The following is a 20,417-nucleotide window of genomic DNA, read 5'->3' as shown; positions in this document are numbered from 1 at the left end:
ACCTTGACTTGACTTATGTAACTTTTACAAAGCTCTACATTCCTCATGATAGAAATAGTTTGTTCTTCTGTAAGTACAACACTTTTGTCTTAGAGACATTTTGTTAAAATGATTACCGTATGTACAGGTTGTCATTTGACCATTTTTAGCCAATTGTATCTAGTATGGAGATTAAAAACACTGAATTATAATGTACCTTTAGATTCTTTATAGCTACCTAAATTAACTGTCAATGGTAGCCTATTAAATTTGCTAAAATATGTATTTACTGCCCAACAGTATTTCTTTATTATAGGAATCTAAAATAGCTATTCTTAAGTTTACATATTAGACAAATACTTTAAATTTTGCTCACATAATTAAAGTAATTCTTTTAAAAGCATATCTGCTAAGAGATGACAGAAGGTGGGGGAAGGTAAATAAGTCAGTAGGAGTGTCTTAAAACAGCTGAATTACTTAAGATGCTCTGTGAAAGCAAGAATAAACGAGGTTATAAACCTCTTGTGACAAAGCTAATTTTGAAATGGAAAAAGGGAAAACAAGAAGCATTTCCAGTTTAGGAAGTTGCCAAAGGGAGTGAGGAATTATTTTTAGGATTAGTAAATTATTAGGTTGTGGTTAAAAAGTTGTTCATAAAACTCAAAGTACTCTTGTTTAAAAAGAACACATTTTTTTACTGGGGTGCACACCTGAAATCCCAGTACCTCATGAAACTGAAGCAGGAGGGTCCTAAGTTTGAGGCTAGCCTTAGCAGTTTAGCAAAGTCCTAAGAAACTTAGTGAGACCTTGTCTCAAAAAAAAAAAAAGAAAAGAAAAAGAAAAAAAAGGAATGGGAATGTAGCTCAGTGGTGAAGTGCTCCTGAATTCAATCTTGAGTACCTAAATAAATAAGTAAAAAGAATATATTTTTTTTTTCAAAATGGAGTTTCTCGCCAGTTACTGGAGACTAAAATAAAATTAGAATAATTGTTTTAAGTATTTATAATATAGCAGTAGCTCTATTAAAAATGAAATTCATCTCCTTTCTTTCGTAAGTAAGTCTTAAAAGACCAGGGAAGCATCTTTTTGCCTTGGGTTGAACTTTATACAAGTATAAAATAGGAATTTCCTGCCAAGCTTTTCCACTATGCAAGTGTGAATTATTCTATTGTGAAACCTCAATCCTGCAGAATTGTTCCTCCACTAAAAACTAATTACCTTAACTAGCATTTTCCTTAGGCTTCAGCCTTCCTAGCAGTTTTGTCTCCTGAAAAATATGTTCTGTTCTCTGGAATACCACAGTTAGGTAAATGGTGGGTAGAGGTGATACAGAATTGTTATTGTTCCTCATCCCTCTTTCAGGGTATTACTCTGTCACCCACATACATAAATCTCTTTATTGATACTCATTACCATTGCAATCACCATCCTCTAGCTTTCATTTTCATCCACCGACTTTAGTAATCGGTTCTCATAGGTAACTTTTCTACATCTGCATCTCATCATCCATCCATCTTTGCTATTATTCTTTGCAGTCTTGACCTTTGGGTCTTCATTTCAAGAGGCTACTTTCCTGGATCTGGTAGTTACTAAGAACTGTTCCATTTAAGGAATTTTGTAATTTCCTCTCATTTCTTTTTTATTCTTCTCCTCTTTAATTTCATGCTTTTTTCTATTACTTTGTTGCCAGTTTTCTTATTTCACTAGATTCCTTTTGGCTTCAGTATCTTATTATTCTTATTGTTGTTATTTATCTTCATTACAATTTTCTTTTAATTTCTTCCTGCAGTCTCTTAAACTAGTCTTATTCATAACCTAGTAGACAATTTGTTGCTGAGTTTTTACTTTTATGTCAAAGAAATTTCATATTCCCTTTTACTACTCCCTTTTTAAAGGTGAGTCATTCAATCATGTAACAAACGTTAAACAGCTACTATGTGCCAGATACTGTTGTAGGCATTGGGAATATGTAAATGGACATAGGCAGAAATCTCTATTCTTAACTGGAATATGCACTCTAATGAGAGAGGGTTAAATAAATTAATAAAATAAATAATATGCTAGGTAGTGCTGGAGGAAAGGAATATAGGGAGTTTTTTGAGGGAGGGGGATTGGTTAATATTTAAGTAAGAGTATATCCAAAGAGGGCCTTCCTGATAAAGTAGGTAACATTTGTTTGAAGATGATTTATATTATGAATAACATCTTCTGTTTGTATGTCCAGATTTCCAAATGTTGAGTATTATTATTATTATTATTTTTTTCTTTGTGGTACTAAGGATTGAAACCAGGGCCTTGTGCATGTGAGGCAAACACTCTACCAACTGAGTTATATCCCCAACCCAAATGTTGAGTTTTCTTAAAAGTAAAACATAAAAGTTTTTATGCCACACTGTATAAAATCTTAGTCTCTTTTTCCTCATTGGGTTATTTGCTTTTTCACTGTTGAGTTTTTTGAGAGTTCATTATATATTCTAGATACTAGTCCTTTGTGGGAATATGTGGCTTACCAAAGGTTTTTTCCCAGCAGGTAGCTTGGCTCTTCATTCTTTTAACATGTGATATCAAAATGTGCAACAGCAGTACTCATAAACCTAGAGATTACTCCATTTGTTCAAGCAGGTCTTTATTCTTGGTTTTATTTCATCCTTTTCATCTCTCCCTCTCTCAGCTTGCTTTTGCTACTGCAATTAAGCCTCCCAGTTTTTTTGTTTGTTTGTTTGTTTTGTTTTTATTGCTTCTTCTAACCTCTCTGTTGTTTGCCATAATGAACTTTTTTAAAGCTTGGGTCTAATATTTCTTTAGTATTTCCTAATAATTTCCTAGAGACATTCTCATCTTCTTATCTCAACACAGAAAGCAGGTTTATGAGCTTGCCCTTATATCATTTGTCTTCAGTTGCCTTTTTTCAAGGAAAGGCAATTATTTTTGGTATGGCCTTACTGATTTATTCTTGGGTCATCAAAAGTACTGTGCATTAAACTTAAGAAAATGACCTTCTTTCTTTTCCATTAGTAAATATGAAACTATGAAGATAGTATATTATGAAGAATTTATGTGGATTAGAGGATATTCCTAGATAGCTCACTAGTTCTCAGGAAACAACAGTGGCAGTGAATGGTTTTCCTTTTTATTGACACAGGTGGAAAAATAGGAAAATTGGTAAGAGAAAGTACCTGGGCAAACCAGTTTTGCTGTGAATAATTCGAACTGGAAGAATTGTTAATAGTAATGTTTTACCAATTCAAAATTACCGGTTCATTTTCAATCCATTGAAAAGATAATAAATTGTGCTATTAATACCTTTTTGTACAATTGTAAAATTGTTAAACTTTTTCCCAGAAGTTCTAGTACAACAATTTATTCTTTAAACTTACCTGTATTTCTTGAAGAGAAGAAACATCTTTTTCCTTTTTTCTTTTTGGAGATTTATGATAGCTAGTTTTTGAAAATAAAGATTTAGAATATATGCCAGCTTATCTTCCTTGTTGCTTTTATTTCCTCTTCTGAAGACAACCTCAGCTTAATCCTTTCACTTTACTTCAAACCACTATTTACTGTTTTTTACATTTCCTCTTTACTGTTCAATTGTTTGTTTTTAATTAATATCATTCCATTCTTTAGTTATTGACATATTGGTTTGTATTGAAGTTTACTGATTAATTTATCAAGTTTATCAGTATTATCTTGTCTTCATCTTTCTCTTTCATACCTGTTTGTGATATAGTATATTTTTAATACACATTTGTTATATTCTAATTAAACTGTTATAATCTCTTTAATAGTTAAGTTAAATTCCAGACTCTTTGACCTCAAATTATTGCTTTACATATTAATTCTCCCCGTTACTCCTTTTGTTTTATTAGAATCTAAATTACAATTTGAATGTGCCAGGCATTTAGTTGATTGTTTGATATTATTCCGTATTAAAAAAATCAGCTGCTGTTGGGGAAACTTCTGTGTGCTGTTCTTCCTGTATTAGTCTGTCCAGGCTGCCATAACAAAACGTAGATTGGATAACTTAAACAGAAACTGAATCTTACAGATCTGTAGGCTGGGGAGTCAAAGATAAAGTTATTGACCAATTCCATTTCTGGTGAGAGCTTTGCCTAGATTGCAGACTGTCTACTCGCTGTGTCCTCAGATGGCCTAAAAGAGCTCTGGTATTTCTTTCTTTTATTACAAGGGCACCAATCTGGTCCAATTATGCACCCACCTTTGTTGATCTGATTTATCACCTTTTCACAAATCTTAACTCCAAATAAAGCCACTTGTGGGGTGGGATGTGTCGGTGTGGGAGTGGATGTCCAGTTTCAACATATCACTTCCTGTTTAATTCTTTTGGTTTGTCTCTTGATTCTTTGGTGAATGTTATACTTTTAAAATTATTATAACTTTTGTATAGAGTTTAGTATATGTTAATACAAGTTGCTCTTTCATTAATTGTCTTTAACTTTTTTGAGGCACTGTATTTGTTTATTCTTTCAGAATTCTATAAACAGGTTTTTTTTTTGTTTTTTTGGTCCTCCATGGGTACATTCATTTAAGTCTTTTCATAGCTACATAAGAAATTGGGGATCATCATGCCCACCTTCAGACATCGGGATTCCTGTCCTCAGTGGCCCTACCCAGGCAGCTGCCAGGATCTGCCTGGGTGCAGGGAACTGAAAGCCTGGAAAGCTTTCAGTTTCTGGAAGATCCCAGAAATCCAGGCTACCATGAGGGAGCTGTTCAAAGAGAAGAGGTAGACTGGGATCATAGAAGAGATGTTAGAGGACACTTTTGAAAGCATGGATGACCAAGAAGAAATGGAAGAAAAAGCAGAAATGGAAGTTGACAGAGTTCTGTTTGAAATCACAGCAGGGGCCTTGGGCAAAGCACCTACTAAAGTGACCCACGCCCTTTCTGAGCCTGAACCTCAGGGAGCCATGGCTGCCTCTGAGGACCATGCCATCCCTGCTGGCCACCCTCCGCAACTAGGGCCTCCAGGCTGGGCTCTCAGTCTCGCCTGTCTGTGGACCTTGAAGCTTGCACTACACCTGTTGTGAGCATTGCGTTTCAGAGAAGGTTCTGTGCCTGCATCTCTTCACTCTGCCAGAGGCTTTGGGATCTCAAGGGTTGTTGCAGTGAAGGTGGTGCAGTTAAACACACAATCTTCAGGAAATAAACAGCAGACATGTCTTCTTGTGGGGAGGGCAGAGATCAACTTCCTCATGATTCAGTTCTGAGAATGGAGATGGTTGCCCAAAGTTGAGGACTTTATACATACTGTGTGTGTGTGTGTTTGTAAATGTAAATGGATTTTAAAAAATTTCAGCTTTAACAAAAAGAAATTGGGAAGCTGTTATAAATGATATCTCTGTCATCATTTCTGGTATCTTTAAAAGTTCTTCCTGCATCTTTTATTTGTGATACTCACTAGAACTTTCAGAATAGTGTTAGATAATGTTGATTGAGGATCTCTATCTTTGTGAATTTAAAGGAATTTCTAGTATTAAGTGGAAAAGTCTGATGTTGTTATTTTGAGATATCCTTCATCATGAATGGAAGTGTCCTTATATTCCCCATCAGAATTTTATACATATTTTTATGAAATCTAACTTTATAATGACTTGTAAAAGAAGACTATAAAGCGATTCTGTGTACCCTCTAACCAGTTTTCCCAATGGTAACATTTTTTATAACTATTATAATATTTGCAACCAGGATATTGATGTTGATACCATCTACCATATTTAGATTTTTTTATTTCAGTCATTTTTTTAGTGTATTTGGGGCTATACAGTTTTATCACGTGTCAGCTCTCACAGACAAGATAAAAACCCCTCCTTCGTTGCTGTTCTATAACCATGTCCACTTCCCCCTTAGCCTGGCAACCACTAATCGGTTTTTTGATTATTTCTGTAATTTGTTATTTCGTAGATGTTATAAAAGTAGAATCATAAATATGCAACTTTTCAGGATTGACATATTTCTTTCAGCATAATTCACTGAGGTTTCATCTAGGTTGAGTGTCTCAAGAGTTTGTCCCTATTTTGTTGAGTAGTATTCTGTCATATGTATGTACCACAGTTTATTTAACCATTGAAAGACATCTAGGCTGTTTCCATTTGGGGACTTTTGTACAGATAAGACTACTGTGGGCTAAGTAACCAAGAGTGCAGTTGCTAGGCTATGTGGTAGTTACATTTTTAGTTTTTTAAGAAAATGCCAGAATTCTGTTTATGCTTGCTATGTTACATTGCCACCAACAGTGTATGAGAAAGCAGCTGTCCTAATATTCTTCCAGCATTTTTGTTTTTTCAATACAAGATCTTATAGCATCAACTGAATAATTTTTCAGTCTTTCATGACATAGACTGGAATTGTAAAAATACACAACAATCATTTTGAAAAAAGTTTGGACTTGCCTAATATTTCCCCACATTTAACTTCCTTGCCTAGACTTCCTCTAATATCTTGTGCCACTAAGTAAAGGAGCAAACAAAAGAATCATTTGAAAAGACAAAAGAATCAGTGTGAAAAAGTTCTCTTTGTAAATTATTGTAATTGACTAAAATAGGAATCCATATAATCTGTATCCATAGCTAAGCAGGCAAACTAATGGGATAGAAGGAGTTCTTCCTTTTTGTATAATGGGTTTTTTTGTTGTTGGTAGTGGCGGTGGTGTTGGTTGTTTTTGTAATTTATACTTTTTACCTTTATTTCTTAATACTCTCTTTGGATTTATTCTAATTTTTAACATTGACATTGAGTTCATTTGTTTTCAGATTTCCTTTTTTTCTGTTCTAAGATTTTTATATTACAAACTTTTGTATTTGTGGTTCTGGGGATAAAACTATGGCCTCACACATACTCATAAGCACATACTCTCACTGAGCTACAACCCCTAGCCGCCCATGTGTTTATATGTGGTTACTGCTTTATCTTTTGATTCTATGGGTTTTCTAATTCTCGTGCTGATTTCCTTGTTTTTTTTTTTTTTTTTTTTTTTAGTATAAATGTTTTCAAAAGAATAGGGTTAAACTTTTTTCATCTGTGAGCTATGTTTAGAGAATATAGCCTATGTGATAACAATTATTTTTTCAAGACATATGTTGTGAGGAAATGACTAATTTATTTAAATGTTCCATGTATTTTTTTTTTTTTTTTTTTTTTTTTGGTGGTACTGGGGATCGAACTCAGGGACTTGTGCTTGCAAGGCAAGCACTCTACCAGCTGAGCTATCTCCCCAGCCCTGTTCCATGTACTTTTAATGAATATATTTTTTAGGCATTCATTTCATGCAGGTTTCTATGTGTGTCCCTAGGTCAAAATTTTTAATGCAGATATTCAAATATTCTTTATCTTTCCTAATTTTGTGTCTGTTTTGTCTACTTATTGAGACATATTTAAATCATACATCATACAGTGATGGTATATTTGTCAATTTATTATGGCTCTCATGGGAAATCTATGGAGGCACTTATCTAAGTAAACTCAACTTTCATTTCATTATGCTTTTTTATGTAAAAGTCTTATTTTGTTTGGTTATCATTCAACATTTCCTACTCTTACTTGATATTATTGATGTCAAATTAATTTCCAGGTGTACAGTTTTTCAGTTCCCTGTAGTCATTGGTCTATACATCCAGTTCAGTTTTATTCTTCAATCTGCAGTGTATTCTAATTTTTATTGTTTGAATACTGTGTGTGCTCTCTTGCCTCTTATATATTTACTTGTTTAATGAGAACTAGGTACAAGTGAGTGCTTACTGTAGTTTGGAAACTAAATACTAGTAGTATTTCATTTACTGTCTTTTTTTGAATGGAAATAAAATTGCGTGAGTGTATATGGGTTTGATGGACTGTCAAGTATTTCGTCTTTTGTATGGTTTAGTCCCACAAAAATAATGTGTATTAAAATATGTGCTGTAATTATAAAAAGGTGATATAATTTTTCTTCCTCCTTTGTGTTAGCTGAACTATTATTATCTGAGAATCACTGTCATTGTAGCTTCTGTTATTTTTTTTAATTTCTAAAATCCTAGCTCAGAACACAGTATTAAACACAAATTTTTACTAAACTCATTTAGTTAAAAAAAAAGTACTTTTAACAATATAATTTCATATTTCATAGAAATCACAGTATCTTTCATAAAAGGAATTAGGCTTTGAATCATCCAGAAAACTAAAGTTCATAACGTGAGGCAAATCTGAGAAACTATCAGTTTTGGTTATTGGGTAAATTTAATTTGATTTGGAATTTTTATTTCAAAAATCAAAACGATTTTTTTTTCATTTGATTTAAAGATACTTCAGAAAGTTACTAGTAAAATTGTTCTGTTACCAACTGTACTGCTTTTTAGACAATATTATTTGCAAACGTAATTAATCGTAAGGTAGTAACTAATAAAGTATATATTACTTTAAAAAATATATATATTTAATTTTACTTTCCATTCCCAAATTATAAGTTGTTGTTAGTGAAACAAAAATGCACTTATATCCTTTTTTGACTTGGTCTATTTTGAAAATTTCTGGCAAACAGTACAGTAATTTTATGATGGGAGTTTTACTCTATATCCCTAAAATAGAACACATCTTTAGAAGTTTTAGTTATTTAATGACCACAGTCCCCTCCCCCCCGCTTTTCCTTTCATAAATTCTTACCCTGGAATTTCTTTCAAATGAAGGACAAACTTGGAGATTAAAATATTTTTATTGCTTTTAGAATTGATTAACTTAAGCAATTCCAAATCTATACATATAAGCTCTTTTAAGTCCAGATTATCTGTGCTTATCATTCAAAAACCTCCCTCTACTGTACTCAAAAAAATTTCCCCTTAAAAATCACAACTCCCAGCCTCTCATGTCTGCTAACTTATCATGGACCAGTGGCTTTACCTAGTGACTAACATCACCATCACTGCTAGTATTTATTGATGATTGACTATGTCAGGCATTGTTTTGAGTACTTCATGTATTTTATCATTTAATTCTCAGAAGTGAGCTGGAGAGTAATTAGTGGAGACTGGCTTGTACCCAGCTGGTCTTGGCTGTTGAGCCCACAAGCTTAACTAACAACTACACAAAATTCCTCTCAACTATACCAAATTCTCCATCCTTGGAATCCTGTTTCTTCTACTTTTCATAGCTGATTGATTTTATTTTGGACCCTTTTTACTCATAAATCCCTTCTCATTTATCACCTTCTTCTTCCCTCTTTCTTAGCCTGGTAGTAAGTATACAGGGACATCTTCTTCCTCTCCCTTCAACTATTTTAGGTTTTAGTACATTTTTGCTGAGTAGTTTTCATTTTGTCTTGAATTCCAGAATTCACCTATTTATCTGTATTTATCATAGTTAGCATATAGTTAACCTTTAGCTAGGATTACACCACATGCCACAGTTTCCATTTAATGTAATTTTTGAAAATACTACTTTTCCTACTATTTGTGAATGAATATAGTAAAAACACTGCAGCAATTCCTAATGTAATAGTGGATTTCTTAAGTTCCAGAACTTAATTTAATTATCAATCTTATCATTACTATTGCTTCAAAATGTTTATTTGTTTTGGTACTGGAGATTTAACCCAAGGATGCTTTACCACTGAACCATATACGTAGCCCTTTTTATTTTGAGATAGGGTATTGCGAAGTTGCTGAGACTGGCTTTGAACTCATGATCCTCCTGCCTCAACCTCCCAAGTCACTGGGATTATGGGCATATGCCACCTTGCCCAACAAAATGTTTATACAATAAATCTGTGTAAAATGCCTTAGCAAAGAACTAATTCGTAAAAGTCATGGATATATGTCTATTCTTTTCTAATACATGTAGAGTCATCAAAGTGTGGGTAGCAGAACTGTTGAGGCAGTTTCATTCCATTGCTTATAAACACTTTCTTGATTATTTATTCCGGAATTAATAAAACTTACTATTAAGAATCATTATAGTTAGTGATATGCCGATAAAGATTTAACAGTTAGCTCTGAAGATGGAACAAAGGCAATGATTTATAGCATTTGCATAATTGCACCTTGTTTGATGTCCATCAGTATAACATCACTGAATGCAGAATTGGACAAAAATGAGCAATAGTACAGCATATGTAGTATTTTCACCATATAGATGGAGAGATATAAACTACTGTTTCAAGAATATATGTAATTGTAAGATGCAGTAACATAATTAGGAAACCATGAGTTTTAACTATTTATTACTTTGGTTTTGGAGTAACTTAATTGTAAAGATATATAGTTTAGCTTTATATAATGACCAGCAAAATTCCTTAAAAAGTTAACATTTGACTCTCAGGAGCAAGTACAAGTAGGCTCTACTGCATCAGTGGTTGCCTAGAACCTAAATCATTCCTAAAGTATCACAGGTTCTTAATTAATGATCCATAGGGGAGTTTCTAGGGGAGTACATAAAACCTGAAAATTTCTGGAAAAACAATGTACATTTTTCTGAGGAGGAATATTTGTTGAATACTTAATATAAAGTTGCTACTGTATGATAAAGACTGGGAATATAGTGATGATCAAATGTGGCAGTCTCTGCCCTTATCCAGCTTTTAGACTAATGATCTGTCACTCCAGTTTAAAAATTATAAATGCATACAGTAAAGTACATCGGAGACCTTATCAGACTATATCCAATCTAGGGATCAAAAAAGGCTTTACTTGGGAAGTTATATGTGAGTTGAGTTTATTTTAGTTTTAATTTTGATTTTTGGTATTGGAGATTGAGCCCAAGGACACTCTACCACTGAGCCCCAGCCCATTTTATTTTGCCATAGGGTCTCTAAGTTTCCAAGGCTGGCCCTTGTCTTCCTCTTGAGTCCCTGGGGATACAGATGTGCACCACTGCACTCAAACTCCAAGTTGAAATCTTAAGTAGAATGTATCTATAAGGTTAAGACGAAAAAAGAGTTCCAGAGAGAGGAACTAGTACTGAGTGGGCACCAAAGGGTATGAATGGTGGATGTAATGTGAACATACATTTAGGAAGAGTGTAGAGAGTGAGAATGGAGCTTAAATAGACCAAGACCAACTCATGCAGGCCCTAGCAGTTTATGATAAGAATTTTGGCCTCAGTCTTGAAAGCATTGAGAAGACTGAAGACATTGAAGCAAGGGGAGTTGTCTGATAAGGTTTATACTTGTTATAAAAGTACTCTGCCTGCACGTTAGTAAAACCATCTGATCATTATGAGTACTGTTAAAAAAAAAAAAATAGGATATGGGATCTGGAATTTATTTGGATGGTTTTAAATTCTTCCTGCCTTTTTCTAGAGTATTCCCTAATAATTAAGGTGTGTAGTTTTAATTTCTAATTAGGTTAATTGTAAGGATTAATATAGATTTACTTTTGTATGATAATTATGATAACTAGTGTTTATTGAAAGTGTACTATGAATGGCATGGATACTAAAGGCTAAGAAAACTGTTCTAGGCTGAGGAAGACTGAAGACACATTATAAGTAAAAGTAATCTGAAATCCTACAATGGATCCTGCACTAGAAGTTTTTTAAAATGCTATCAAAGTCATTATTGGCACACCAGACAGAATTAGAATATACACTATAAATTAGATAAAAGTGTCTCAATTTTAAATTATCTGAATTTGATCAGTGTACAATGATTACATAAGAGAACAGTATTGCTTTAATACTCAAGTATTAAAGAGCAGTGGGATATTATATATGTAAGCTCCTTAAAATAGTTCAGGAGAAAATAAATGTCTGTATATATATGGACATATTCAGAGGGAAAGAAAGAAAGAGTGCTAAAAATAAGTGTGATAAAATTGGGTAAAGGACAGACAGGAATTTCTGTTATTCTTGTTACTTTTCTATAAATTTCATATCATTTCAAAATAAAAATGGGAGGAAATCAAACAAAGGTGTATTGTTTTACACATTTCCTGGAGCTTTTTACTTGAATGCTCATTCAGTAATTCCATAATATGAGGTATTTAATATTGCAGTTGATATTTTCAAGATGAGGGAGTTATGGCTTTAAAAGTTTTAGTAACCTACTTAATATATATTCTGAGAAAGTGGCAAAGCAGGAATTTGATCTACTGCTGTGACCATTAAATCCTCAAAATATTAACATCTTTTAAGAAATTTAGAGAGGTGGTTTTAAAAAGTTTTTATTACCACCACTGCCGCCTCTGCTTCTTTCCTAAAAATAATTCCTGTTTTTTGTTTTGTTTTGTTTTGTTTTTTTAATCTTGTGTGCAGTGGGAATATGTGTATTTTTTAAAATGAATGTATGATAAACATACTATTTACAAATTGCCTGGTCTTAATGATTCCCATCTTAAGCTTTTTAGTGAGTGATTTTGTGATATAAATTGAGATCAAGAGCTTATTGTATTAGAATATTTATTATCTTTTATTTATTAAAACATTGTAACTATTTTCTCACTTTATTTTGTAACTAAGCGCTACCTTAGATGCGTTTGATATACATATGTTAATGTTAGTATCTGACTTTTTGCAGGTGGTTTTGGAATGTATGCTTAAAAAAGACCTCATTTACAATAAGGTCACTCCAACATTTCACCACTGGAAGATTGATGATAAGAAGTTTGGCCTTACCTTTCAAAGTCCTGCTGATGCTAGGGCTTTTGATAGAGGCATTCGAAGAGCCATTGAGGATATTTCTCAAGGTAGGTTTCCTTGATTATATATCAGTTTATCTGTTACATATACAGAGTAGAGGTCATCTTTCTTAAAAGTTGACCCACAGTAAGTAGTTCTTCTTACCAACTTTTGTATTATGTGACCAGGCTTGGGAATCTCACAATAGGTAGAGATGAAATAATGGACTCCTAACCCAATTTTATATTTGTCAAATCACAGCCTATACCAATTGCCTGGGTTATTTGGCCATATCAGTAGCCTTCAGATAAGACAAATGTTTTAAAGTAAGAGTTTGAAGAAGAGGGAACCAGTTAGAACTATTAAAATTCCAGTGAGATATTCCCCTGTACATGTGGTCTGTCAAGGTGATTAATTCTAAAGCTTGTGAATTTTTGAGGAAGTATTTATTTTCATGTAAAACTGGCTTAATACCTACTTAAACAAACAAAAAATCACATTAAAACTCAGTTTCTTTTCTCAAAGGAAGAAATAACTGAGATTTACATTTTTTCTAATTAAGGAGGAATATATCTTTATTAATGGAGATAACTTTCTATATAAATTAATCAAAATATGTAAGAGGGGATTTTATAAGGAAATTTGAAGGAATTAACTAGTTTGAGAAAACCTCAGACAAGAACATGAAAATGCTTAGTATAGATATTGTTTTCATAATGCATGAAACTGGTTAAATAACTTAGCTACTTTAAAAAGATTAGTACCCCTGAGTTTAATCTCCAGTACCAAAAAAAAAAAAAGAATTTGAAAAAAAATCTAATTTCTAATTCAGAAAAATTACCATGAAATATTAGTCATTTTATCTTTATTACAAGACATAAATTCTAAAGAGAGAAACATCTCTTTAGTAAGTATCTGAAATTTTACCAGTAGAAGAGGGAACACTTTCTAATAACGGGGTAAGAACAAGTGACCAATATCTAACTGGGTTGCCAGGTAGCCCAGAACAATTTCTGATCAGTCTTCTGAAGGGATTTAATGACATCAGTTAGTGAATAATAAACTCTTAAGACAGAAATTCTATGTTTAATTAACTTTTACCTGTGTTTTTAGGATGTCCAGCATCTAAAAATGAAGCTGAAGGAGCAGACGACTTACAAGTAAGTAGTTTGGCTTGAAAAGAATCTTTAAACATTAAAGATCCAGAGGAAATTACTAGACTTAGTAAATAGCCAATCTGTAAATTATTTAAAAATATTCAAAGACACTGTATTTGTCTGGGTTTTTCAGAGAAATAGAACAAGTATGTATAGAGGGAGAGTTTTTTATTTTTTATTTTTTTAAGGAATTGGTACACTAAATTGTGGTGGTTCACAATTTGAAATCCACAGGGCAGGCAGGCGAGCACACATGCTGGAAATTGGCATTCCAGGCAGATCTCAGTCTTTTTCAGCTGCTTGAATAAGGCTACCAGCACTGAGGGGAATCTCTTTGACTTCATGTTTACTGATTTAAATGTTAGTCATGTCTAAAAAGTTACCTTCACAGCAACATCTAGACTAAAATATAGGCACTGAGCATAGCCTAGGCAAATTGACACATAACATCATAGACCCCCATCCCCAGAAAAAAAAAATAGGGAAGGTTCTTCCATACAAAAATGCATAGAAAAGAAATTGCAGATTGCTGTTGAGCATATGGATACTAATGCATTTTAGCTAACTTGTAATTAAAAGGTAATATAAATTTAAGAAAATTAATAGTTTTAGTTGCCAAATGACTGAAGTTTTTAAAAAAATGATACCACCCCATGCTCTGAGATTGGTTGATGCCCCACTACAGAGAATACAGATTGTAATTTTTTTTTCTAGAAAGCAGTGTGTCAGTATACTTAAAACCTCCAGTTCACATGTTGACATTTCTAATTTTTGAAACCTGCAGAATCCATTTCTTTTGAAATCTCATGTTACTAATGTCAGAGTAACTTTAATTAAAAAAATAAAACCTTAAAAATATAAACAGTTTTGATCTAGTGACTCAATTTGTAAATTTGTAGCAATGTATATAAAGAGAACATACACAAAAGTTTTTATACATGGATTTAATGTGTATATATACTTAAATATTTGATAATAAAAATAAGGCATTATCTAAATAATAGAATGGTGGGATTGGTTGAATAAGGTATATCTGTCATGTACCTATTAAAATTTTGTTATCAGCTCTCCTCATTACTTAGCCAAAATGTTAAGTATTTTTGTCAATTTACCTTTGAACTAAAATTCTAAGCAGTATGGCTTTCTTTTTAATGTTTTTCTGTTTTTCATATTTGCTGCAAAAAGTATTAATATTTTTCTAAGTTAAAATACCCAAATTCATATATATGTCATACTAAAGTATTACTACTCATTATTTTTAAAATAGTTTTGACCTAAAGACATGGCAAAATGTTTTATGTACACAATTGCTCATTTTAATACTTTTAAAATCTGAAATATGTTTGTTTTAGAACATTTGAGACCTACAGCAACACTTAAAGAGGAAAAAAAAAAAAAGAAGCTGCCAGATATGGTGGTATGTGTGTTCCAGTTGCTTGTGAGGCTGAAATAGGATAATCATGAATTTGAGGCCAACCTGAGCAGCATAGCAATAACTTGTCAAGAAAAAAAGAAAGAAAATTATAAATGTGCTACCATCCTTGATAACTTCTTCACAGAGGATCATATTAAGTTGCCCTGGTTGGACCTTGAGCATGTGATCTTCCTGCCTCAGTCTCCTGAGTCACTGGGATTACAAGTGTGTGCCATCTCACCTGTCTGGTTATTCATTTTATTATGCTTCTGATTTGGTCTCACATAATTTCTGTATTTAACATTGTGTGGGGAAATAAATGCTATAAGACAGTTTGCAAGACCTTATGTGTGTAGCAATTAATTATGTGTGTAAAAATTATTTTCAAAATCATGTTCCTTGATAATACCATATGTGTGAAGGTTTTGTCATAGAGTGAGAAAAGCAAGATATGAGCCAGGAATAATATGTTTATTATAGACACATGCAAAGTAATAAAAAGTTAGAGTCAGGAAAGAGAAGGCTAATAAAGAGGATTATGGCGTAGCAAAAGCAGTAAGAATAATCATCTATTGTTAGTTCCTTAGGATTCCTGCTTCATAGTAAAGATGATATCTAGTATCCTCAGTCCAAAAATTTACTCATAGACCACTAAAAGAGTCTGTATTTTAGACACTAAAGTACTTGCTTAATTTTCTTTTTCATAATATAAGATAGGCAATAATCCTAGAGATGCTAGCCTTTCATTTAAATGTCACTTCAGTAAGAACAATTTTTGTATCTAGTTTTAATTCTTTTTAAAAAATACTGTGGTGTTTTCAAAGTAGAATCACAAATTTTTAATATTCTTCTTTTTAGTGGAATATAATCCTCCCACCCCTTGAATGTGTACTATTCTTAGTGAGTTGTTATGTTAGCAAAGAGAGTGTTATAGGAATGATAGTTTGTGATTCCAGGGGTGGGTTATTGCAGCTTCTGTCTAACTCTCTCTCATAGACCACTATTTCTGGGGAATGCCCACTTTCTGTGTTACGGAGACATTCAGGCCACTCTGTATAGATGTCCATGTGGTGAGGAACTGAAGCCTTGGGACAGTGGCAACATTTGTTAGCCATCTTGGGAGCGGATTGTTCATCACCAGTCAAGACCTCCAATAACAATGACTTACCTGGTGTTGTGATTGCAACCTAGTGAGGAATCCTGAGCCAGAACCATCTAGTGAAGATATATCTTGAATACCAAAAGTATCCAAAGTTCCTTTGTTAAGACCTTAGAAAATTCTAAGGTACTATCTCAGAAAACCTTTAAGTCAGAATAATAGGACTTAGAAGAAGCATAAGATTATGTCACTTAGCAAAAGGTTAAGGTAGAGAGGTTTCAGAATGATTTTATCTTTTTTTTTTTAGTACTTTACCACTGAGTTATATCCTCAACCCTTTTTATTTTTTATTTTGAGACAGGGTCTCTTAGAACCTAGCTAAATTGCTGAGGCTGACCTTGAACTTCAGATCTTCCTGCCTCAGCCTCCCGAGTAGCTGGAATTATAGACATCTGCCACCACACCTGGCTCAGAATAATGGCTCATGAGCATGCTTTTTATCTAATGAAGTGAGTCAAAATAAGATTTACAAGACCCACCGAGTTTTCTTTTGGAATTCAAGGAATTCTGAGCTAGATTGACCTGTTAAGATATCTTTTTTAAAAAATACATATATAATTTTAGTTGTAGATGGACACATTACCTTTATTTTTATGTGGTGCTGAGGATCAAATCCAGTGCCTCATGCATGCTAGGCAAGTGCTCTATCAATGAGCTACAACCCCAGCCCTAGTTAAGATATTTTGACTGTGCCAGAACCACCTAGTTATGTTGCTCCAAAATTTCTGACTTACGGAATGTTGTTTGGAACTGCTAAATTTTTTGCTGATTTTTTTAATACAGCAATAAAAAACTAATGCATGAACAGAAAGGAAGTTTAACCTCTCCTGAAGATGATTAGAACCACAGGAAATGTTTTAAGTCAATACCCAGAATTAAAACTGCAAAAGAAAACTCATAAATTGACCTTTGTGCTATACTGTTTATATCATGATGTGCCAAAGAATTAAGAAAATAATTCTTTTGAAATACATTGGAGAATACAGTGTATTCTAGTTTATTTAACCACTTTACTAGAAATAGAATATATCATCTTGTTTCATAATTCATCTTAAAAAAGTAAACAGAATTATTCTGAATATGAGCTGACTATGATTTAAAGTAGTGTTTATATCTGATTGATGTGTAAAGACAGCTATAATTTTTTTTTATTGTATACAAATAGGATACATGTTGTTTCTCTATTTGTACATGGAGTCAAGGCATACCATTTGTGTAATTATAAATTTACATAGGGCAATGATGTTTGATTCATTATTTTTTCCCTTCCCCCACCCCTCCCACCCCTCTTTTCCTTCTATACAGTCCTTCTTTCCTCCATTCTTACCACCCTCCTTATCCCTAACCCTAAACCTAACCCTAACCCTAACGCTAACCCCTCCCACCCTCCGCTTAGCAGTGAGATCATTCGTCCTTTAGTTTTTTGAGATTAGCTTATCTCACTTAGCATGATATTTTCCAATTTCATCCATTTGCCTGCAAATGCTGTAATTTTATCATTCTTCATAGCGTAGTAATATTCCATTGTATATATATGCCACAGTTTCTTTATCCATTCATCAACTGAAGGGCATCTAGGTTGGTTCCACAATCTGGCTATGGTGAATTGAGCAGCAGTGAACATTGATGTGGCTGTATCTCTGTAGTATGCTGATTTTAAGTCCTTTGGGTATAGGCCAAGGAGTGGGATAGCTGGAATGGTGGTTCCATTCCAAGCTTTCTGAGGAATCTCCATACTGCTTTCCAGAGTGGCTGCACTAATTTGCAGCCCCACCAGCAATGTATGAGTGTACCTTTTTCCCCACATCCTCTCCAACACCTATTGTTGCTTGTATTCTTGATAATCGCCATTCTAATTGGGGTGAGATGAAATCTTAGGGTAGTTTTGATTTGCATTTCTCTTATTACTAGAGATGTTGAACATTTTTTCATATATCTGTTGATTGCTTGTACATCTTCTGTGAAGTGTCTGTCAGGTTACAAGATCAATGCTCATAAATCCAATGCATTTTTATACATAAGTGATGAATCTTCAGAAAGAGAAATTAGGAAAACTACCCCATTCACAATAGCATCGAAAAAAATAAAATACTTGGGAATCAGTCTCACAAAAGAGGTGAAAGACCTCTACAATGAGAACTACAGAACACTAAAGAAAGAAATTAAAGAAAACCTTAGAAGATGGAAAGATTTCCCATGTTCTTGGATAGGCAGAATTAATATTGTCAAAATGGCTATACTACCTAAAGTGCTATACAGATTCAATGCAACTCCAATTAAAATCCCAATGATGTACCTTACAGAAATAGAGCAAGCAATTATGAAATTCATCTGGAAGAATAAAAAACCCAGAATAGCTAAAGCAATCCTCAGTAGAAAGAGCGAAGCAGGGGGTATCGCAATACCAGATCTTCAACTCTATTACAAAGCAATAGTAACAAAAACGGCATGGTATTGGTACCAAAATAGACAGGTAGATCAATGGTACAGAATAGAGGACATGGACACAAACCCAAATAAATACAGTTTTCTCATACTAGACAAAGGGGCCAAAAATATGCAATGGAGAAAAGATAGCCTCTTCAACAAATGGTGCTGGGAAAACTGGAAAACCATATGCAACAGAATGAAATTAAATCCCTATCTCTCACCCTACACAAAACTCAACTCAAAATGGATCAAGGACCTCGGAATCAGACCAGAGACCCTGCATCTTATAGAAGAAAAAGTAGGTCCAAACCTTCAACTTGTTGGCTTAGGATCAGACTTCCTTAACAGGACTCCCATAGCACAAGAAATAAAAGCAAGAATCAACAACTGGGATAGATTCAAACTAAAAAACTTTCTCTCAGCAAAGAAAACTCTCAGTAATGTGAAGAGAGAGCCTACAGAGTGGGAGAATATCTTTGCCACTCATACTTCAGATAGAACACTAATTTCCAGAATCTATAAAGAACTCAAAAAACTCTACACCAAGAATATAATGTTTTTAAAGAATAACCCATTTGATTTTTTTAATCCAGAGTAATAATTGTGTTATATTTAGGTCATAAACATGAAGGCATTAAATCTTCATTTTGAATATTCATTAATTTATTCAAAAAATATTTGAGTACCTATTCTTTGCCAACAACTGTGTTAGACATTTTGTGTGTGTGTGCCGGGCAGTTGATTATTTACTGATAAACAGCTTTCTGCTTTAAACAATTTAATGTCTTCATCAGTTTTCAGAAGTAGAAGCTTACCTTTCCATTTCATGTTTTTCTATGAAGGATTTCATAACAAGTTATCATTGGATTTGGGGGGCAGGGGTAGATACTGAATTGAATCCAGGCGTGCTCTCCCACTGACTACATCCCCAGGCACTTTTATTTTTAGACAGGGTCTCACTAAGTTGCTGAGGGCCTCATTAAATTGCTGAGGCTGATCTCGAAGTGGGTGATCATCCTGCCTCAGCTTCCTGAGTTGCTTGGATTACAGGTGCGCTCATCTTTTATCCCTGGTGTCTAGTATAGGACTGATCTAGTACATAATTGGTACTCCAGAAAGGCTTTTTGAAGAAAAGTCTTAAAAATTAGGGTTGTTTTTCTGGGCATGGTAGTGCATGCCTGTAATCCCAGTGACTCTGGAGACCAAGGCAGTAGGATCACAAGTTCAAAGATATACTTAGCAACTTAGTGAGACCCTGTCTCAGAATACAAAATTAAAAGGTGGGGTTGGGTGCCCGGGGGTGTGACTCAATGGTTAAGTATCCCTGGTTCAATCCCTGGCACCAAAAAAAAAAAAAAAGAGGATTGTTTTTAAACCTATCTAGTCTTAATATATAAATGTTCTTTTCATTTGGTTTCTTTTGACTGTACTGATGAAGCAATTAAAGGTTTTGTGGGGGGGAGTGTTTTAAAGGCTAGCTTATGCTCATTTTAAGACTACTTTTAATATTTTTCCAAATAGAGCAGTCAACATTTGTAGCATTTATTTTTCAGATATACTGAATTGATAGCAAAACCACAAAACTCACCTCGCAACAGGCTTAGTGTTAGAAGGAAAATATCTTAGATGTTATGCTTTGGGGTAGAAGAAAGAAGACTTGATTGATCTGAAGTGAAAAGTT

The 20,417-nt window shown here is 33.6% G+C and overlaps 1 protein-coding gene across 1 annotated transcript in view; it reads left to right on the top strand.

Annotated features, from left to right (window-relative positions):
- The window catches only part of Spred1 (sprouty related EVH1 domain containing 1), an 81,636-nt gene that overhangs the window by 38,267 nt on the left and 22,952 nt on the right, over positions 1-20,417 (top strand). The window contains exons 3-4 of the mRNA XM_047540360.1: positions 12,476-12,644; positions 13,690-13,736. Of these exons, the coding sequence (XP_047396316.1) occupies positions 12,476-12,644; positions 13,690-13,736 (216 nt within the window). The remainder of the gene's footprint in view (positions 1-12,475; positions 12,645-13,689; positions 13,737-20,417) is intronic.

This window comes from Sciurus carolinensis, chromosome 2, assembly GCF_902686445.1.
Source record: "Sciurus carolinensis chromosome 2, mSciCar1.2, whole genome shotgun sequence".
Lineage (NCBI taxonomy): Eukaryota > Metazoa > Chordata > Mammalia > Rodentia > Sciuridae > Sciurus > Sciurus carolinensis.
This window is presented reverse-complemented; position numbering and strand designations above follow the sequence as displayed.